The sequence below is a fragment of the Leucopleurus acutus genome (assembly GCF_964270905.1).
Source record: "Leucopleurus acutus genome assembly, chromosome: 16".
Classification (NCBI taxonomy): domain Eukaryota; kingdom Metazoa; phylum Chordata; class Mammalia; order Artiodactyla; family Delphinidae; genus Leucopleurus; species Leucopleurus acutus.
The window spans coordinates 55,457,441-55,480,301 of NC_139158.1; the positions used below are offsets into that span (position 1 = coordinate 55,457,441).

Below are 22,861 nucleotides of genomic sequence, written 5' to 3' on the forward strand. Positions count from 1 at the left end.
TTTTTAATTCCTTAAGAAATTTGGGATTAAAACGAGTGCCATCAAGAAACCATTGCATTCTGTGCCTCGCACAAAGCAGGCACTTTGTAATTATTTATTAACTGAATGGATAACAGACATGTTCTGGGATCTAATCCAAGCTCAAATATCAAATTCCGTCATGAATGATCCGATTTATAAAACTAGAAGCTGTCTAAAAGCTAGAGCTTATCTAACTCAAATGCCTTTTCAATAGGACCACAACTTGCTGCTCGAGCTATCTCTTAGAGTCCTTCAACATCTCTTTTTAAATTTTTAGTATCTCACTCGATTTAAATGAAATCTGATAACAATCTTCTATTACGGGTGAACCAGCAGTTAACCTTGATGCTGGAAAGTAACAGTTTAATTTGGGTGAGTAGCAAATGCTGATTAATTTTTTTGGAACCGTCAAAGGAGAGAACAACTCTTGCCTTTTTTTTATTTTTACTTGGTAGGGCCAATTTTTTTCCCAGAAAATAAATGACTACAACTTTTGCAGAGAGGTTCTTTCTAGCCTCCAGAAAGCTTCCTTCAAACTTTACATACAAATAACCTGGGGATCCTGTTAAACGCAATTCCAATAGACAGGTCTGAGAGGGTCCTGAGAGAGCAAATTCTGATAGCCTTCAGGTGATACTGCCGGTCCGAACACCATACTTTGCTTAGCAGAGGTATAAACTCTCAACCATCTTAGGTCACCTAATTCTCCTTCTTAACGCTAAAGATTTGATCCAAGTGTGCTTGTTATTTTGTAACGAAAGAAAGTTTCCACAGAACGTCAGGCCTGTTAATTTCCCTCGTTTTCCAATGGGAAAAAAACGCAGTTCAGGATCGCAGCTCCACCTTCCAAACTAGGTTGTCCTAAGACGGCTTAGGGGACCAAGGTAGGCATCTATGAACCCAGGCCAGGTCTCTGCGGCGACTCCCGGCCAAGAGAAAAACCCGGCACCGGGTATCGCGGGGAGGCCCGGCCGCCCTCGGCCTCGGACGCAGGCCCTTTCCAGGAACGCGCGGGCCCGCCCCCCGCACGCGGCCGCCCATTGGCCCAACGGCGCCGGGCGTGACGTCAGTCCCCGCCCCGCCACTTCTCCGGCCCCGCCCCGCGGAGTGGCCTGGCGGTTTGGTCTGGAGCAGCTGAAACCGGTTTGAGCGGAGCCGCTTCCTGCCGCTGAGCGCCGCGGTTGGCCGCCTGGGGGAGCGCTGGCGAGGCGCGGACAGCGGGCGCCCGGCACCTCGGCCCGCGGCACTGCCTCTTGGGCGCGGCGTCGGTGGCGGCGCGGACCCGCGGACCCGGCAGGTGAGGCGGGAGGTCGGGGGGCCGGGCGCGCGGTGCGAGGGCCGTGGTGGCCGCTCACGTGGCGGCTGAGTTGTCAGGGCGACCCGGCTGGGGGACGCGGGCGGAGCGGGGGGCGAGGCATGGGCAGGGTTCCCCAGCCCGGGCGGGCTCTGCCCGTCGGGGAAACAGCGGCCTGGACGTTCGCCCCGGTAAGTCGGTGGGTGACACATGTTTATTGTATTTATCCTTTGCTGCCGCGACTCCGCTGGGCTGCTGGTGCTTCGTTCCCTTCCAAAAATTTTGCAGCGTTTTCGATATACGAGAATGCATAAACCGTAGGACCACCATGAGTATTCAAAGAAACAAGTCTCGCTCACCACCACTCTCTGGCTTTATCCATAAGTAATTCATAGTGTTTTGACAACTGCTTATTTTCTGAAATTGCCTAACCAAGTAGTCTAGGGTGTGCTTGTATAATTCAGTTATTCCAAGAAACCGAAGTACCTTAGTCTCTTAGGAAAAGGTTCCAGGAACAGTCATCAGTGCCCTTGATACAATTTTAAGACAGTTTCCCCTTCTTATAAAGCTCTTCTTTTTCCAAAGCTCTTCAAATTGCCTTGATGACTTCTGGGAGAAAGCCTTCATCAGTTAGGTGCTTCATCGGCCCCCTCTTATCCCACTGCCCGGTTAGAAGGAAATTAGGCGTGAATTCAGCCACGAATTGTAGAGAAATCTTTCACCATTGAGGCAGCTGCCTAGTCTGTAACACATAGAGGAACTGATAGAACGAAGCAGGATGTTTGGACTTGATGTTTTCTTCATACTCTTCTGTAGCCCTTCCTATTTCTGCCCAGTTCCTATCCACTACTCCCCCCCTACCCCCTTGTGTGTCTTGCTACGTTTCTGACAGTTGTGACTTAGCTAAGAAATAAATACAAATTATCAGTCCTTTTTCCAACTCCTAACATTCTGGATACAAATAACACAAGATAAAACAAACAGGTAAAACTACACGGTGGTTCAGTGGTTCTCAACTTCATTAGGGAGAACCGGTATTCTAGACAAAATAAGATTAGGAAAGTTGGACTCCAATAATGACCACAAAGGAAATCTCAGTGTCAGAGTGAGTAAAATTTGATATGTACAAAAAGTAAGTTGATGAATCAAATCTTTGTGTATAACTTAACCAGGAAAAATAAACGAAATGCATATGAAAATAATATCAAGATGAAATGGAAAAAATTTGGCATAGTTTTATGACATTGTTTAGAAAGGTGATTAAAGAATTAACCGGCTTAATGAAATCTCCAGAACTGCTTTCTTAATAAAAATCCATTCATGTCTGTGTACATTTGATTAAAATACTGGCTCAAAATATACTGGGGTCTGAATAGTGGGGTCATAATGATCCTCCAACAGGATGAGCAGGAATTAACTCAGGAAAATACAGGCATTTCATATATTGTTTTCCTATAGTCAGTTAGGCTGTTGGAGCCTAGGAAAGAGCAAGGAGAATTGGAAACAGCTTTTTTCTTTGAAAAAGTATTTGAAGGAAAACAGTGGAATTTTTTTGGCTAGAAAAAAACACATTTTAGCTGAAAATATCTGTGACTTCAGTTTAGCTCTAAAGTAAATGTTCTTGTACCTTTGTTTGCTTAAATCTCCCTTTTGTTCCCCAAGCTGGCAAACCAGTAAAGGAATGTGTTGGGATAGTTTACTTGACAAAAAGAATCAAGTAAAACTTATTTCAGGTAGTGTAAACTCTGAAATATTTTTTAAATGTAAATTACAATGTCATTTTGCAAATTATGTGAGTCCTTAAAAAAGTTAAAGTAGTGTAAAATGCTATTCAAAGTCCCAGATGAGAATGCTGTTTAATGCTTATCTTCAAAAAGCACGAAGTGGAGGTTATGTTTAAGAACCAGACCAAACCAAAAACCTATCTCAGAATTGGTTAAATTACATATGCAGTCAGCTCATGTATGTAAAAATGACTAGCATTTTTCATCTTATTCTTGTTGTATGTATATCTAGAAGACCTCCCCTGTCCAAGTTGAGATTTTCTTTGCTTGTTTGGAAGAAGAGGAAGTGTTGGTTGTATAAATTTTTCGTTCCACAACAGAACAGTATTTTACTTTGGTGGTAGCAGGGTGCCAAAATTGTACGCTTCAATTCTGCACCAGAATTTTGGCCTCTGTCCACGATCAAGTAAACTGCTGTAGGAGCAGCTCTGCAGGCTCTTATTTGGTATGGTATTAAATTTGGGCAATGGGGGGAATGGAAATTAACCAGATTATATGATTTAAGGCAATCCAAGTTGGAGATGATGCTTTGTTGACGACTGGGGAGGTTGGGGGGGGGCGGTAATTTTGTGCTTGTGTATGTAGCTTTGGTGTAGTAAATACTGGATACTGCAGCTGGTTCCAGTCAAGTTACTATAGCCACTTTTACAAGCAACCTTAAGAATGAGAAGCTCAATTTTAATCAGTTGATTTCCTTTTCATTAAATTTACATGTTTCACATTTAACGCAGTAGAAATTTAGAGATAATTTTGTACTAGGTGTTGATTTTAATACATAGGAATAATTACATCTGATTTCCCTAAAATTGGTTAAAATAGTTACTTAAAATTGATCAACAAATAACTGAACACCAGCTTTTAATTATGTAGATGAGATTGTTCTTAGTAACTGTGGCAGTAAACACTGGGTGAAAGTACAGGTTATATGTTGAGATGGTGGTTGTTTATTAAGCAATTTGCTGGATGATAGGGCTTTTTGCTATGTCTCAAAATTAATTCAGTAACTTAAAAAACCAAGCTTTTGCTAGCCTTAAGGTTTCTTCTTGATATGATTGATACAGATAAATTAAATGTAAGATATAGATAAATGTAAGATTGCAGTGCTTCAATGAATCATTTTATTTATTAGGAAAGGAAATAGTCTTATTATCTTAGGGTTATACTCAGATTCATATCAGATGTCATATTAAAAGACAACTATTAAGATATTTGGGTTAAATAGGTAAAAGGTGAGGTAACAATCTAGAGCTAATTTTAGATTTGGAACATTCTTTGGCCATGCTACAACTGGATGTATATGCTTTAAATAGATCATGTTTACTCTTAGACACAGAAAGTAGATTAAGGTATCAAGGACAGGTGTTTTTTCCTCCAGTGTGGAATCTTGGGTTTTCTAACTGAAATGGTAGAGTCGCCAGATACGGAATTCTTTAGCCAAGTGACATGAAACCACATTGACTGGTGTTCTTACTTAGTATATATACTGTATTTACATTTTGTAATTGATGTAGGTGGGATGATGCATAGTTTATAGCTAACATTGGCTATAAACTATGATCCTCGTTGCAGCCCCCCTGTGGTTAGATATTAGAGATTCCTCATCCTCAGCCCTCTTGATATTTGGAGCTGGACAATTATTTGTGGAGAGCTGTTCTGTGCATTGTACGGTGTTGAGCATCACTCCTGGCTTCTACCCACTAGATGCCAGGAGCATCACCCACAGTTGTGGCAACCAAAAATGTCTCCTGACATTGCCAAATGTCCTTTAGAGGACAAAATTGCCTCCAGTGGCAACTGCTGCTATCGATCTATCTGCCTTGACTTGGAAGCGTGGTTAACTGTGGGTATTAGTGTTCATTAAATGACCATTGCAGAGTTGTGCATGTGTTCACAGGGAAGGGAACATAGCGAAAATGGAAGAAAGAATAGCTAGGAAAGGTACTTGAGGATTTTTTTTTGAATAAAATAATGTGTAAATGAAGATAAGCAGTTTCAGTTGGTAAATTAAAGGAAATGATGTAAAGACATCATTGGAATTATTTTAGGAACATTGATGGATTGGGGGTATAAAAGTTTTTTTGGAGGTGTTGGAGTAGTTATGTACAATATGATGTGACCTTGTGTGGAGTATGTATTCTTTCTATATTTAAATTCTATAAACTGCATGAGAATTGATGTACATTAATTTTTTTAAAAAATTTCCTATCTTGGGACTTCCCTGGTGGTCTAGTGGTTAGGACTCCGTGCTTCCACTGCAGGCGGCATGGGGTTCCATCCCTGGTCGGAGAACTAAGTTCCCGCGTGCTGTGGCCAAAAATAAATAAATAAATAAATAAAACTAAAAACAATTTTAAATTTCCAGTCTTTTCTTAAGTACTTAAATTAAGGGATAATAAGGTGAATAGGTTGGTTAGGCTGGGAAAAACAGTGAAGAAATGAAAAGTAAGCTGGAGAGAAAATGTGGATAAGGAATAAAGGACATCAAAGACTTCGGGATTTAGATTTCTATAAGTAATGGAAGTGATTCCAAGCCAGGGATGTGAGGGATATTCTAATTGACATAAAATGTATTGTTGGGAAGCGATCGAGAAGCCAAAATATAAGTAGGAGACTTAGGGTTTTTAATGAAGTTTAAACTTAGAAAGAAAGGCATGTATATAAGATCAATTAAAATCTACAGGATTTGGTAATGTTGACTTGGCCAAAAATTCGTTCGGTTAATGAAAATGTTGTTCAATAAAGTTCTTGGTGAAAATGAAAAATGGCAGACTTCCTGCTGGCGCAGTGGTTAAGAATCCGCCTGCCAATGCGGGGGACATGGGTTCGAGCCCTGGTCCGGGAAGATCCCACATGCCGCAGAGCAACTAAGCCTGTGGGCTACAACTACTGAGCCTGCGCTCTAGAGCCTCTGAGCCACAACCACTGAAGCCCGCACGCCTAGAGCCCGTGCTTCGCAACAAGAGAAGCCACCACAGTGAGAAGCCTGCACACTGCAGCGAAGAGTAACCCCGCTCCCAGCAACTAGAGAAAGCTCGCCCGCAGCAATGAAGACCCAATGCAGCCAAAAATAAATATATTAAAATAAGTCTACTTAAAACGAACGAACTTTTTGGCCAACGCAATAGATTGCAGAGTTGAGACTCTAAATTCACGTCTGCAGAACTACAGTAATGATGGGCCTGTGGTTAATAAAGAGAAACTTGAAAAGAGTGATTTGTGAGGGGGAAGGGGTTTTTGTTATTGTATTTTTTAAGCCATTGGTTAGGTCACTTAGAAGCAGGTTCTCAAACTTGTTTCAGAACTTAACTAGTTTGTTTCAGTGGGTGGTACTTAAGTTCTTTGGTTGTTTTCTTGTTATTAAAATTGGAACCTTCTTAATTAAAGTAGAAATGCTCTCTTGAGCCAAGTTTTTTTCTGTCTCTAGTTGTTGGTTGTGTGTGTTTCCCTCCACTATAAACATGAGCCTGGTCAGGAAAGATAGGTTGAGTTCAGAACAGCTGCTTATTAGAGGAGAAGGTATATGACAAGATAATCTTGAATTCTTAAAAAAAGTTTGGACACACTTGTTTTGCAGATTTTTCTGGTCCATACATTCTTACAGAATAGGTTTGTAACACTAGGTCCTAAAACTTGCTAGATACTTCCTAAATAATTCTATATATAAGGTATCTGAAATCTTTTGCTCACAGTTGAGATTCATTTTTGTTTTTGTGTGTTTTAACTTGTTTCTTGGTGGTAGCTATCTAGAGCTGATATTCATGTACTATAAATGACATCTTTTTCTTTCTAGCACAACGTCCTAAAATAAATCCATCAGAATGACACCTTCTCAGGTTACCTTTGAAATAAGAGGAGCTCTTTTACCAGGTATTGTAAAACTTTACTTTTAAACATTTAAAAAAAAATAAATGAGTGTTTTTCTTATCTGGATTATCTTAAATATAGAGTTGTTACTAGAGTGAGCCTAATTATTAGATGAAAGTATCTTTAGGACATGCCTGATAACAGAAATGTGCTCGGAGCATAACAAATTCAAGAAAAAAAAACTTCCCAACTAGTAAGTGTCTTAGTCTCATGTTTTCCAGGAAAGCTGTGAATTTTGAACAGGACAGATAATTGAACCGTAATTTGTTTGTTTGTTTTTTGGCTGTACTCCACAGCTTGTGGTATCTTAGTTCCCCGACTAGGGATTGAACCTGGGCCCTCGGCAGTGCGAGCGTGGAGTCCTAACCACTGGACCGCCAGGGAATTCTCTGAGCTATGATTTTTAAGTCATGAAAATGAAGGAAATTTTTCTAGTGTTGAGGAGTTGGTGAAATATTTGGTGAAGGTAAATTTGTTCCTTACTTGTACATCTATTTTTTTAAGCTTTATTGTATTTTTTAACTGTCTACTGAAGCAGTGTGAAATAATTTTAGTGTAAGGTAACATGTCAAAACAGTATCACACCTTGCTACTTACCTGGTTAAGACTCCTCCCTTCTGCTGCAGGGGACACGGGTTCGATCCCTGGTTGGGGAACGAAGATCCCACATGCCGCACAGTGCGGCCCAAAAAACAAACAAACAAAAAAAACAAACAGTATCACACCTGGGTTAAAAATTCCTTGTTTAATACACTCTGGCTATACTGGCCAGTTCCTCAAATCTTTTGCATTCCTTTCCTCCTTTGGGGCTTTCTCAGATTGTTTCCTTTGTTTAGATCTGTGCCCTCACCCGCCACCCCCCTAACTCTCCTTATCCCAGCTTCCCGTATTCAACTAGGTTAAGGTCCCTGTGAAATTCAAGGTTCTTTTTTGTAGTACCTCTTATGAGTTTTATGGAGTCATATGAGTAATTTTTCTTGTGGACAGATTGTAAGCTCTATGAAAAAAAATGTGACTTTATCTTATTCATGCTGAATTCCTGTACCTAGCACAGTGCCTGGCTCAGAGCAGGGGTAAGTATGTGTTCGAACAATGAATGAATGATTCATTCTGTATGTCAGGCATCTTTGATACAGCATCCATCACAGCACCTGACGGTGTGTGTTTGTCCAAGTTCAGATTCTTAGCCAAGATGATTTTGTACAGCTCCACCTCTAGGCAAGATTCTGCAGATTGAAGATTGCTAGTCAGTTGATGGGGTTGCTCCCTTATGTCTAGTACTCACCTCTTGTCCTGTGTGTAACCTCTTCTGTGGAGAGAAGACTGCAGACCTATATCATACTTTTGTGCATAGGCAGTTTAAGCTAGAAGGAGCTGGCCACATCAGGCAAATGTGGTGACCACAGAATTAGCCACAGAAGGGTCAGCTTGACAAGGTGGAACTCCTTCTCAAGGACTAGTGGCAGATGTGAATGTAGGTGGGAAGGAAGGGAGGTAGAGGGACAGGGAGGGGATGTTGGGGTGGATTTTCACCTCCCCCCCAGATCTCATGTCACCTTGATTTCCTCCCCAAAGCAAGGAGGAAGTGTTCTCTGCTGAAAGTGGAAAGACTGCAGAGAGAAGTGAAGTAAGAGGGAACAAGTAAAAAGAATATGTGGGGGTGCTGTTTGCAGATTCCTTTAGTTAGCATTCAGGTCTTTATAATCTTCAATAAATGAAATCCAATTAAAGAAATAGGTCTGTTCTGGTAAAAAGTTTCCCGTTTTTCCTCATAGAAACCATATTCAAAGGCAATCAGCAGAAAGACAGAGTAACATTGCAGGAGGGAATTGGTAAAATGCAGGAGCACTTATATAGAAGGAAAGTAACAACAGATTGTCCAAGTTTCACTTTTTCCATGTGGGATACATGTTCTTTCCAGAGCAGAGAGTAGCTGCTGTTTTGTATGGGGATAAGAAATAACTGACTCCATGAGGAAGGTTAATGAGACTCTCCTTTACAAAGGAGTATAACCGGCCTGAATCAGTGATTTGATGGTAATCTGTATTTTGAGCTAGGAGCCACTGCATATGCTGTACATATGCAGAGCAACATATATGATCTTGAGAATAAATATTTGTGCCTTGTATTTAGCAAGTGTTTATCTTTTTTTTTTTTTAATGCGGAGAGGTAGTGATAACCTAAGTTAATTGCAAAAAAAATCTGGTTACTTTAAAGGATTGGTGAGTATTTTAACATGAAATCTTTATACATAACCACCTTATGCTTTTACAGACATGTGTTTAGAACCCTGAAAACTCCTGAATGACTACCACATTTGGGATTTTAGTTAAGTTTTAGACAGTCCAAGCATATAAAATGCCATGCAGGTGGCTAAAGCCAATTAGAACTCTAGTCTTACTATAGTAGTGCCCAGAGCTTGGAAACCAAGCTACTCTCAGAGTGTGGAGGAGTTTGTCCTGAAGTTTGTTCACTTGGGCTCAGTTCCTTGTTTTTTTCTTTATGGATTTTAATTATAGTAATTCAGAATGTGTTGATATATAAGTTAAAGATATCTGCATACTTATATTCAAGAAGTTGTAGACTTTTGCTAAATATATGGAATTTAGCAAATATAGGTGATGACTATATGTTGGTTTGTGTGTTGATGACAAGTGTTCAGATGAAGTGTGATAGTCTTTATTTTAGTAAGGAATACGAGATTTTTGTCTAGTTTTTCACTAGTCTTTGTTCTGGGGACTTTTTTTTCTTTGTTTGTTGTTGTTACATTGCTCATATCCCATTGATAATTTTCTTGATCTTTAGCTTCTTGGTAGCTACTGTTTGAGTTCCTGGAAAATATCAGGTACTGGTTCTGTAGGATACTTATATGCTCCTTTAAATTGGAAGCTGCCTTGAAGGCAAGGACTGCCATTTGATCACTTTGTCTTGGTGCTCATTATTGGCTCAGTAAGTAGTTGAAAAATGAAGAAAAGTCTGTCCCTGTACATCCTTCCTTTTCTCTGCCTTTGGTTCTATAGAGGTGGGTCAGGTTAATAACGTAGGTGCTAGTGTGAGTGGCACCTGGGTCCAAACCCATTTCTCCACTGAAGCTCTTCCATCTCCACTGAAAGGGACTCTGCATCCCATTAAATTAGTGCAGTTTCCTAAAACTAAAATGAGATGTTCCTACTTAACCCACTATAACTCATTATGTTTCTTTAGGAGAGGTTTTTGCAATATGTGGAAGCTCTGATGCTTTGGGAAACTGGAATCCTCAAAATGCTGTGGCTCTTCTTCCAGAGAACGAGACAGGTGAAAGGTAAGCATGGGCATGTCATAATACTGAATAATTGTGATATTCAGATTATAAACTTGGGGGTTTCTAAGATACCTTGGTATATTTTTCTTTTAATTTTTATCAAACTTATCACATATGTATAAAGAGTGAAGTCATTTTACAGTTTGCTGTGAAAAAACAAGTTCCTCTGTTTCTCAATTTCCACCTCGCAAAAAGTCATTTTCAACTCTTGGCTGTTGGCTGGTTCTTTTGATGCTTAATACCATATTTCTAAACAGGCTTATATTGTTATTTCTTATTTTAAAAAAAATTAAGGCATTTTTTTGCTTCTCAGTACTATTCTTGATAAAAGATCTAATTTTTGCTTTAGCTTATGAAATAATTTTCTTGAGACATATATTCTTTTAAAAGTAGCAGAGGGTGGAACACATCCTTAGAAATTTTAGCTAATGTAATGAAATAAGTTTACTACTGACATTAAATACAGCACTAAACTTAGCATGGGTGTGTTGGTGCATTGGAGTGGGGAAAGGAGGATCTGGGTGCCAGTTTCAGTTCCGCAGTTAGCTGTGATCTTGGGCACATCTCATATCTCTAAGCCTTGGTTCCTTTATCTGCATGGTAAAGGGGTTAGGATAGAATCAGTGTTGTCAGCAAAGGTGGTCCTTCTCTGTATGGATATTTTGAAGTGTTATGGATTGTCAGGATGTATGCGTGGGGGTAAAGGAAAGATGAGGATATTCTAAATAGTATACAAATACATGCAGTGCCCCCAGGGAGAAACATCAGATTAAATGATTGTTAAGCAGTGCTACTAAAAATGTGGCCTGTGGACTCAGTGCTAGACAAAAAACATTTTTTTATCAGTGCACGATGTGAGAAATACAAAGATTGAGAGCAAGCATTTAGAAATGTTTATGACAGTTTGACATTGCTGGGATACCCATGCATGTCATGGACTTATCTCATTGAACTGGGTACATCATAGACCAGAAGTATTGGTCATGGGACAAGTAGAGTAACACAAGTAAACAGAAACTGGTCCTTCACAGCAGACAGTTTGAGGAGCACTGATGGCAAAGCAGAGGGAAATAACAAGGAAAGTAAAACAATACCATAATGTAAGCTCAGGAAAAGAAAACAAAAAGCATACATAGAATACCCGTTTCTCTATTTGTCATTAGTGTGACACATTTTCTCAGCCAATTCTCTTCTGTTTTTATAAGTTAAGTTCTGTTGACAAATGATATTGGGATCACAGAAAAACGAGATGTTTATTCTCTTCTAGTGCCTATTTTTTCCTTGATTTGTGGATTAGTCACTCATGTCTGAAGTGAAACCTCATGTCTTTCTAAACTTGTTTACCTCTGCTCTGAACTCTTGAGCTGCCCTGTTACCTGTCTTAAGTCCATTCTAGCCAACCTGGTCAAAGTGATGTGAACAGAATGAGAACAGTTAACTTCTTAATTTTAAGGAAGCAGCCATTTTGACATCGCTGTACAATGAAGTATAATTGATTCATATATGGCAGATAAACAGTGCTTCACAAAGAGAAAGGAAGTAGATGACACAGTTGATATAAGCAGTTGATACAAGATGATACAAAAGGTAAACAAATCTGTTTGCCTGTAAACAACAGTCTCTTGGGGGTTTTTGGTTGGTTGGTTTGTTTTTGACAGCGTGCTGGATCTTAGTTCCCGGACCAGGGATTAAACCCTTCCTGCTGCAGTGAAAACTCAGAGTCCTAACCACTGGACCACCAGGAAATTCCCCAGTCTTGTGTTTTAGAACTGTGTTTCTTTGGGATTTCAGTGTACTCTGCATTTAAGTCCTCTGTTCCTCCTTTTCAGTCTCTTAAGTCTCTCTGTACCTACAGGTTTGTGGTGACAAGAGCTCTGTTGGAATTTTTTTCTTACAAACAATTTGAAGGTTGTGGTGTTATTTCCTAATAATGCAGAAAATGTGGGTCACTTATGATTTTATTTGCCCTTCTTGGAGATTTCATGGTATTTTTGTGGGGAGGATATTAGGGCAATTCAAAATTAGACAGGTGCACTAAACCTTCTCACTGCCCCTCTTTCCTGGTTTTTCTTCAGTTTCATCAGGTTACGTTCATTCTTGATGTCACTGAACAGTTCTGGTACATTTTTTTTTAAGTAATTTTATTTATTTATTCATTCATTCATTCATGACTGTGTTGGGTCTTTGTTGCTACACTCGGGCCTTCTCTCTAGTTGCGCTGAGCCGGGGCTACTCTTTGTTGTGGTGCGGTGGCTTCTCTTGTTGTGGAGCGTGGGCTGTAGGCCCATGGGCTCAGCAGTTGTGGCTCACGGGCTCTAGAGCACAGGCTCAGTAATTGTGGCGCACAGGCTTAGTTGCTCCGTGGCACGTGGGATCTTCCCGGACCAGGGATCGAACCCGTGTCCCCTGCATTGGCAGGCGGATTCTTAACCACTGTTCCACCAGGGAAGTCCCTCTGGTTCATTTATAACTTTGCTATATTTGCTTAGGGAAGTAAAGTAAAAAGACTCATTTTATTGCTCTCACCATCTGATCTTTTCATTTGGTGGTTCTTAACCAGGGGAGCACATTGGAATCACTTTAAAAAATGATTTAAAAAGCACTTTAACTGGTTTAAAGCACTTTAAAAGGGGGCTTTTAAAAAAATGCTGAGACCCTGCTCCTGTAAGATTGATAAATAGTGCATGAGAGAGGGGCCCCAGCACATTTTTAAAGCTTCCCACTAATTCTACTGTGCACATCTGGGGCTAGTTTCACATACTCTGGCTGGTTTTATGGGTGAAATAATACTGGAAATTTGCCTTTTTCTTTTTGGGTAGCAGAGATGGGAAATAAATTTCATCTCAGAGTTGGTAGAATCTGCCTGGAGCCCTGTGTTGAAAAGGATTCTGAGGCTTATCGGGGAGAAGTAGTCAGGGCACATGTTCCGAGCATTTAGGCTGTCCTTGTTGTGCAGCAGTGTTTCTCAACCAATCACATATGTCCAGTTTATCAAACTCCACGAGACAAAGCTCCACCCCAGACCTATGAAACCAGAGTTTCCCAGGGTGGAGCCAGGGCATATGTATTTTATTATTACCAGGTTAATCTGATTGTTGAAGCTAGGACCAGGGGTGACAGCTGGTTGTGGATATTTTGTTAGAAACCAGAATTGAGTAAGAGTGAGGATAATGCCCTGAGTCTGTCTTGGCAGAGCCAGGTGGGGAGCAGTGCTAGCCATCTGGTATCATGGAAGAATATTTGGAGCTGCCGTTTAGTCACTGAACTATTCATGCTGAATTAATGTTTGGGTAATGGTCTATGACATGGGCTCTCAAACTTGTGTTCATCATCAGAGTCACCTGGACACTTGTTAAATTACAGAGTGCTTGGGCCCTCCCCCAGAGTTTCAAATTCAATAGGTCTAGATGTGGCGTGAGATTTTTTTTGTTTGTTTGGCTGTATTAGGTTTTCGTTGCTGCATGCAGGCTTTCTTTAGTTGCGTTGCGCGGGAGCTACTCTTCATTGTGGTGCGCAGGCTTCTTATTGCGGTGGCTTCTCTTGTTGTGGAGCATGGGCTCTAGGTGCGTGAGCTTCAGTAGTTGTGGCATGCAGGCTCAGTAGTTGTGGCACATGGGCTTAGTTGTTTCGCGGCATGTGAGACCTTCCCGGACCAGGGCTCAAACCCCTGTCCCCTGCGTTGGTTAGGTGGATTCTTAACCGCTACGCAACCAGGGAAGCCCTGGCCTGAGATTTTGCATTTCTAACAAGCTCCCAGTTGATACTGATGGTCCTGGGACCACACTTTGAATAACATTGGCCTATGATTTGAAGCTAAAAATCAGTTATAATCATGAATTGTAGTGAATTCTTTCACTGTTGAGTCTAAGCTTTAGAATTAGCATTAGAATACGTAGAATGACATAGTTCAGAGGAAGACATTGAGTAAGATACAAGTACAAGTAAGATACAGACACTGATTGCTTGGCTAGGGAAATAGCCAGAGGCTGGGCAGGACAGAATAAGGGACAGTTGGGAACAGGCATTTAAGTTTGTGACCTTGGCCTCAAAGCCTCTTAGCAGCCATGTAACATCCCTAGCTAAGTGGAAAGTGAGAGGAGATTCAGAGGTCTGCACTGCTTGCCTTTTCTGTTTGGAATACTACTTCTCCTGCTTCTTTGTATGGCTCATCATTTAGGTCTCAGCTCAGACAGTTCGTTCTTGTTGAGATCTCCCTCCAAAACTTCTTGTCACCTCAGAAAGGTCAGCTAGCCCTTCCTATGTATGCTGTTTGCTTATATATTTGTCTATCCACATAAACAAGCAATCTCCTTGAAGATGGAGCTCTTTCTGCCTTATTCATCACTGTGTTCCCAGTACCTGGTTCAGATTAGGCCTGGAGTAAAATTTTGTGTAGGAATAAATAAATGGTATTGATCACAGACCTTACTTGAGGGGTTTTATGAATTAATGAAGACTTTATGAATTTTAGTTTGATACTGATGCTGCTACTTTAATTCTTTTTTCTCACAGCATGTTATGGAAAGCAACCATTGTACTTAGTAGAGGAGTATCAGTTCAGTACCGCTACTTCAAAGGGTGCTTTTTAGAACCAAAGGTATGTTTTCTTTATCTAGTTTCCAGTTTCTTTAGAAGACTTCTTTCAAAAGCAACTAACTTAAGTTTGGAAACATTAAAAGTAAAATGAGTTTGTTTAGACCAAATAAGGAAAAAAGAACTCTAGCTTAATAATATTTTAGTACCAAAAAGAAAGGAAGTAGCCTCTTCAGAGGCAAATAGTGTGTGCAATGGAATTTTTAAAAGACTAATAGTAAGTATGTTCTGCAATATTCTTATCATGAAATTGGTTTTAATGATAAGTGTTCTTGATAGGTGTGCATTTTCTATAACTTTTGTAAACTAGTTAGTAACCAGTAGTAAGGGTTTTTCTTTTTGTTTCATTTTTTTAATTCATCTGTGGTAAAGATATATTTAGAAGTGTATATAGCCAACTTTAAGTGAGTAACTTCGAAAAAATTATTTCAACGCAGCCATCTCTTAGTGGCTGCATTAACTCCTATCAAAACTGAAGTCATTCCTTTTAGATTTTTTTTCAGTGATAGTGTTGATAGACCAGGATCTTTTCTGAAGGCCTTTGGAATATCAGTTAGATCTAAATCTGCTTGCTCACAATGATTTATTTATTATTTTGGGAACATTTTCATATTTAGAAAAGTTGATTCTTTATTTTAAAGATACTTATTTGCTGAAAGGATTATTTTCCTTCAGATTTTTACCTTTGAGCACACTTTGGGTTGCATGTGAACAAGGGCTTAGGCAGGAGTCTAGGAAGCAAACATGGATTAGATCTTTTTAAAAATTTATTTCCCTTTGGGGTCCTTGAATACTTGTTACATGTAAAAAAAAAAAAAAATGCAAGCAGCCACTGTTACCTCAGTCTCTTAGCCACCATTATATAAAAGAGAAAAACTGACAAACCCACTTCAGCTGTCTTTTGCACCTATTACGTTTCTTATTCCAAGAATATATTGTGAATATACTCAGTAATTAAAATTAAATTACATTATAGTTGATCATTATGTTGGCTTATCTTGACAATAGTCTCACTTTAATGACTAAGGAAAAGATCATTTATTTGGCATAGGGGTTGTACATTGTGGCAAAGTTCTTTAGTATAAAGTGAACATTTGTGCAGAGTTATGTAGATCATAGCACTTGTGAGTTTGAAAGCATATTTGAGGATCCTGGTATGTGAAATTAACTAAATTTTACTTACGGGGGCATTTGGACAAGAAAAATCATGAGTCCTTTGGGCGTAGTTTCCTAAAGTAAGACTGTTGTCAACACAGGTCAAATTAAGCCAACCTACAGTATTTTCTCTTTTCATTGAAAATGTAACCAAAAGCAGCAAATCCTTCCAAAATGCCTTTTCCAAAAAATTGGCACGAAGTCTGCTTACAGTAAGAAACAAGTTTTTCCCCTTGTAATACTTGCAAAAGTTTACAGTATGTGTTGGTGAGTGTGTTTCTTTAAGTAGGTGCTCTGTATCGTGTACACATGTACCGTGTGATGCAGGGGCTGCCATGGTAAGTATGTTTTTCATGGAATAGAGTAAATAGCCACATAAAATCCCATGCATATGGCTAGAGGTTTTTTTTTTCCCACATGCCAGCTTAAAGTGACACTTCTTTTTAAAGTTGGTGGCGCTTTTTAAATGAATCATAATTTTTAATAGAAGTAATTAGAAACTTTGTCTCAATTGTGCATTGTCAAATGATAGAACTAATGTGCAAGGAATCTTAAATCGTGAAATGATGTAAATTATTGGAGTATATATTTTATGAATATAAAGAATGATTGGAAAGCAAAATGATTATGAAAGCATTGAAAAACTGAAATGGGTAATAAGGTTAATTTTACTGGGTCAAAAGTTTTAGGTTATCCAAGCAGTTGTAGAACCTAAGCTAAAAATCTTGTGATCTTGTCACTTGACCTTCAGAATTCAGCTTACTCATCTATAAAATGAAGGGTTTGAACTATTGATTTCTTACATCCCTTCCATTGCTAAAATTTTTCTATGAATAAAATTTTACCATTCATAATTTCTCTTCCGTAATTTGCTCTTTCTGGCATATTCCTTTTAGTTTAGAAGTTAAAGACTCTTGAAGTCCTTTTTCTCTTTAATTTCTCACAGCTGTATGTTCTTATGCTTTGTAGAATTAGAATAAGGTGTTAATATATTAAATTCTAAAATAATTTTTTACAGGTGACAAATATTATCTTATTTAAACATAGCAAACAAAAGTAGTAGATATTCCTGGAATGGAAACATTGCTGTGAGTCTGCAGATAACCCATTAATTTCATATCTTCACCAAAGATAATTTTTGAATTAATGTGTAATTTAAACATTTTTTAATCCATGTTCACCCCTTTTTATTTGTGGCTGGAATTAGGGATTGTTGTCTCATACTGAGATGTTAGCCACTTTTTAATTATATTGTCTTTGAAATTTTTCATTCATTTCAGTGAAATAGCTTATTTTTCAGTAACATCTGCTTTTAATTTTTACAGGTGTTAACATTCACTCATAATTAGATTCATTACAAATTCTTTTACCTTGTTCTTAATGTCCCTTGATTTTTATTTAAATCCTTTAACAAAAGAATCAGTCATCTGGTAGGCAGACAATTGTTTATTTTCGTAATAGCCCAGGTTGTCATTTTGTACAGTGGTTTCTTAATAAAATTCTTCTGCATGCTAAATACCCTCAGCTGTTAACTATGAATTTGAACCATCTGAGAGATGTATGTCGGCCTAGCCTTCTTTGCTTTACTCACTCCTAAGTGACCGTTTTTCTTCCTGGTCTTGTTAAAAATAGTGATTTTTAACTAACTGGTTCTGGCCTCTGACATAGATTAAAAATTCAGAGCCCCTTTCACATGGGCATTTTTTTTCCATTTTTTTCAAAATCGTAGAAAGGAAACAGTGAAATTTTTACAGTTTACGCTTAACAGTTTTTATGATATTTGAAAGCAGTGATATTCCATGATAGTGATAGTTTTGCTTGGTGGTCTGTTAAAAACAGTCTACCTCTTATATAATCTTGTTTCTTTTTCTCAGTGCTTGATATAGCTGAGTGATGTCAATCAATAACTGTTTAAGAAAGCAGTCATTATGACTTTTTTGTAGAAACAGGTTTTTTGTATGAGAAACATTCCAGCAATCTTCTGATTTAATTACATGCTAAAATGTGAAATAACTCTACCAGTCCTGTTAGTGGAGTACTGTCTTGGACTGATATTGTTACTTTTGTCTCCAAAGTGCTTAAAATTGTGGCAGTCTTTTACAGAACGGAACTCTTGTTTTTTGCCTAAGATCTTGAAGAATGACTTACTGCATTTAGCATATTAAAAAGGATTGCATGTTTTGGAATCATTGCTAAGATCTTTAATTTCCCAATGCTCAGGTGTTAAGGTTTTTTTTTGTTTTAAAGAACATTGGTAAGCTAAAATTTAAGATTACCTACTAAAGTTTAATAAAGTAGTCACAACAATTTTGGAAATTCAGTGTGTTTTAAAACTTGGTTCATTTGTCAATATTATCACATTTTATGTACCAACCATGAATTTGTAGTGTGAACGCCAGTAGACACAATTATAAGCCATCTGTTGAATTGACCCTTTGGACTGCTCCTCAAGACTCCATTCTGTTCAAGCCTAGTTAGCTTTATGCTATGGTTACTGGGTTTGTAAACAGGAGTGGAGTTTTAAAAATTACTGCTAAAATATGTTCCCTCTCAAGTGTTTAATCCACAGGACTATTCTTACATGATTAAGTATAGATACTGTAATCAACACTTTTTGTGAAATTCCCCTGATACCTGAATTAAAACAAAAACTTAAAACAAAAACAAAGTCTCTCCTTTCTTCTACCCACTTTTAATCCCTGCTGATATTTACTGTTATGTTCATGGCACCCTTTCAAGTCACATTTGATTAGTAACTTTTATAAGAATATGGATCTACACCACTTTTGTAGCAAAGAGGATTTTTTTTTTTTTTGAGGGGAGTGCAGGGGACATGGGAGGGGTGGAAGAAGGGAATAGATTAGTTATTTCTGGTTGCCCATTATTGCTAAGAAACATTCCTATTTTTATTATATACATTTGTATCTTTTGAGGGTTAGAAAGTTTGATGTGTGAAAACAAATTCAAAAAAGTGACAGCAAAAAGTTATAGTAAAAAACATCTAGCAGATGCAGGATCAGATGTTTCTTGTTTTTTTAGCGTAATTCACCATATTTTAAGATTAGTACTTTCACATTTACATTTTTAAAAATGTCTACACAGTTTATTATCAATTCACAAGTGAACCCTTATAACAAGGATGTATTCAGCTAGAGAAAATGAGTTCCTGTATTATCCCAGGATTAAGGAATTGAATGTATATCTAATGCAATTTTAGTTTTCAATCTGCAAAAGTTTGCAAGTTTTAAAAAAAGATTTTAACCTCTGGTTATTTTAAATGACAGAATTATGTCTTGCCTAATTTGTTACATACTTATTTGTTATCATTTGGCTCATTTGTTATTAAATAAAATCAATATTGAAATCCTATAAAATGTTATAGAAGAGTATTTAATGTCATCTACAGATGTAATAAAGAGAGAAGCTTATATGTTCCAGACTTAAGAGTATATATGTGCCTAGACAAGGGTTTAAAGATAAGTGAAAATATTGATAGTGATTATCCCTAAGTAGTGTGATAATGGGTGATTTTTGTTTCTTTTTGCTTCTCTGTATTTTACTAAATTTCTTCAGAAGAAGAAAAAAAAATACCTTGTAAGGATATAGTTTGAAAATTTTCTTTTAAAATATGTATTTAAGGATTGTATTTTGGCACATAAGTTTAATTAGACAAGTGTAGGGTTTTTTGTTTTGTTTTAAATACTTCAAGGAAAATTAGGAAACACTTCATATACTTCAGTACTTTAGGAGCACACAAGAGAATCCTTGTGGTAGTTCATTCTTGCGTTTAAATTGCTGTAGACATTATCAACAATACATAAAACTTTATTTTCTTTTTTAGTAAGAGAATTTGATAACAGAAGACAGTATTAAAATTTTTCACACTGTATGAATTTATAAACTTTAAGGCAGTAAGAGTAAAACTGGATGTTCATTCCCCTTTAATCAAACTTGTTCTTCAGATTTACCCATGCATGTGTCCTTTCCTAAAGGAAAGGGCTTCCTGTGCTCCTTAGAAACACTGGTTACTAAAATACGAGAATCTGATATTCTTCCTGTTACCTACTTACTAGTTAAATATATGTAATGAAGGACTTAATTATGCCCTCTAGTTCCTTGAGTAACTTGTGATAATTGATCTTGAAGTATTTGTTCTCAGTATTTCTACTATCAGAGAGTTTAGGCTTTTTCCGAACACTTGAGGAGTTACTTCAATCTTCCAGTAATACTTCATTGACTTCCGACATACCAAACATAAAGTATATTTGCTGTTAACTTTAACTTACGACAGAGTATCAGTTAAAGATTAAAACTGAGTATTGTAGGCAGATTTAAGAATGGGTTTTAAATGGTTTTATTTGCCAGTTCATCTTATTTTTGTTTACTGCCTCACCCTCATTTTCTTCCAGCATTCGTCATGTTTTTTGACCTGGTACATTCCTGATTTTTCGCATATAATATTGATATTAACAAGATGAATCTCTTGGTTTCATAATTAGTATAAGACTTAGGCCACAAACATCTAATGGCATCATGGGTAGAAAATAAGATACAAGAAATTATTGCAGACGTTTAACTTTTAAATTGCAGACTATCGGTGGTCCATGTCAAGTCATAGTTCACAAGTGGGAGACTCATCTACAACCACGATCAATAACCCCTTTAGGTATGGGCATTAACTGCATCTGTTTGAGGCATATGCATAAAGTTACTAATATGCTGCACAATGGCTTAGTGGGATTTAATAAATATTTATTTTAAAGTTTAAGGTCAATGCATTGTCAGTACTACAAGTTTCACTGAGCATATCATGGGTCTTACTTTCAAAACTAAACAGTTCTTAATTGCCTTTCTTCATAAACTTTATTAGAAATGCTTGCCTAGTTATTTTTAATTTCTTGAATTAGATGGGTTTATGGTGGAATATATATTTATATTTGGAGTAGTTACAAAAGTTTATAAAATAGCATTTTTTTTAACTGAGCATCCATCCGTGGCTTTGATATTACTTGCTCAGAGAACTTAGAACATTTGAGGAAAGAATTAATCCAAAACAATGATTCTTACATTTTTAACTTTGAATAGTAATAGAATAAGTTATTCTATTTGTGTGTGTTTTTTAAACTAGTAAATACTTGAATAAACTTGTATGAATGAATTCAGATTTCTTGGTTGTAGCAGACATTTTCCCCCAATACCCTGCTGGCTATGTTAAAGTTGCTACTCAGATAATTTTTGTTTGTTTGTTTGTTTAAACGTTATTTAGTTTTCTTGTGCCTAAAAATGGCATTTCTCTTCATACAAGTATTTTTGAATTTCCTTTTCCATACTGAGATTAAAATTTGAAGTTCTTTTCACATACATTAAATTACCTACTTGGTTTCATCTATAAATTGACTTAGTGCTGAAAACTCTGTTTTAGTTTCCAGAGAAAATTAGAATTTAAAGAATAAATGGCTTGTTATTTACTAGCTTAGATTAGAAAGTAGTGAGAGATTCTGCTTTACCCTGTATATAGCAAGGACACATCTTGTTTAAACAGCTATCTCATTCCATCCTCTTTATTGGATTTTCTTTTTGTATATACATTTTTGTAATACATTTTTGATAGTATATTTAGAATTTTTATGTAGTGTACTTTAGAATTAAAAGAGTGCCATACTGAGGTTGGAAATTATTAGGAATTGAATATTTAAAAAATTGCATTTTGAAGCATCTTGCAGTTAAATATATTTTCTTATTTTGAGAAAGTAGGATGATTTTGTTTCTGGTCTTTTTAATAAATGTATTTTATACTTTTGGAAAATAAAACTTCTGAACTTAAGAACTGTGTGAAATATACCAGAGAATCTTTATTGGGAACTGTCACACTTATTTTAACAAATTCAGGTTTATGTTTAAAGTAAACTGGGAAAGGAAATAGCAGGGAAGATAATTAGTATTTTACTCAGAGGGTGGGGCTTAACAGCTTTTCTCATTTAGTTGAAATTTCTGTTAGGAGGCAATGTGCAAACACTTACTTTTTGGTAATTCCTCATAGCTCTATATATACAGGTAAGTTTATGCTGTTTAAAAAGCTTTTAGCTGGCTATAGAGAATAGTTGGGGTTTGAGGAGCATTACATTTTAGGTAAGTTCAGAATACGCACTACGTAAGAATAAGCATTTTAATTGTGCCAAGACCTTTGGTTTGAAAAATCAACCAGGAGATATTGTTGTCCAGCAACTTGTCAGTCTCATGCATTGGTTGGTATAAACATTTGTCCCAGTGCCTCTAGAGCACCTCTCTGAGGAGTTTTCTTTCTCTTCCTTACAACATTGTGAATAATCACCATGAATATAAGAACCATTATTGTTTGATAGCCTCCTTAAAAGGGATTTCTTTATTGAGGGCTACAATAAATATGCTTATTCACTTTGGGCTGCTTTTAAATTCTAAATTAATTTTTTTAAAAATCCTTAAGGTAGGTAATTTCTCAATTGTTCATTCGGTATATACATCATGAATTTTAACTAGATTTTCTATTTTCCTTCAATTTTAGAAAGTGAAATTATTATTGACGATGGACAATTTGGAATCCACAGTAAGTGAGACTGACTTTTGAAAATTTTTATTCACATGGTTGAGATGTTACCTTACATTTCATTAGAAACAGCACAGGGAAATATGACAGTATGATATTGAAAATAGAGACTAGAAGACTAGATCCAAAAAACAAATGCATTCTGTTAAATAATAGTTTCCAGTATTATTATTATTATTTTGGGCCATGCCACGTGACTTGTGGGATCTTAGTTCCCGAACCAGGAGGATTGAACCCACACCCCCTGCAGTGGAAGCAGAGTCCTA

General features: G+C 37.3%; 1 protein-coding gene across 4 annotated transcripts in view; it reads left to right on the forward strand.

Moving 5' to 3' along the window:
• The first annotated feature begins 1,212 nt into the window (after positions 1–1,212).
• Positions 1,213–22,861, forward strand: part of GPCPD1 (glycerophosphocholine phosphodiesterase 1) — a 60,691-nt gene continuing 39,042 nt past the window's right edge. The window contains exons 1-6 of one of the 4 annotated variants that reach the window (XM_082857930.1): positions 1,213–1,318; positions 6,890–6,966; positions 10,168–10,264; positions 14,777–14,861; positions 20,603–20,678; positions 22,554–22,595. In XM_082857930.1, coding sequence (XP_082714056.1) covers positions 6,918–6,966; positions 10,168–10,264; positions 14,777–14,861; positions 20,603–20,678; positions 22,554–22,595 — 349 coding nt within the window. In that variant the 5' untranslated portion in view covers positions 1,213–1,318; positions 6,890–6,917. Of the gene's footprint in view, positions 1,319–6,889; positions 6,967–10,167; positions 10,265–14,776; positions 14,862–16,301; positions 22,596–22,861 lie in introns of those variants that run through there. The other 3 variants (XM_082857931.1, XM_082857932.1, XM_082857933.1) reach the window with 3 other exon arrangements.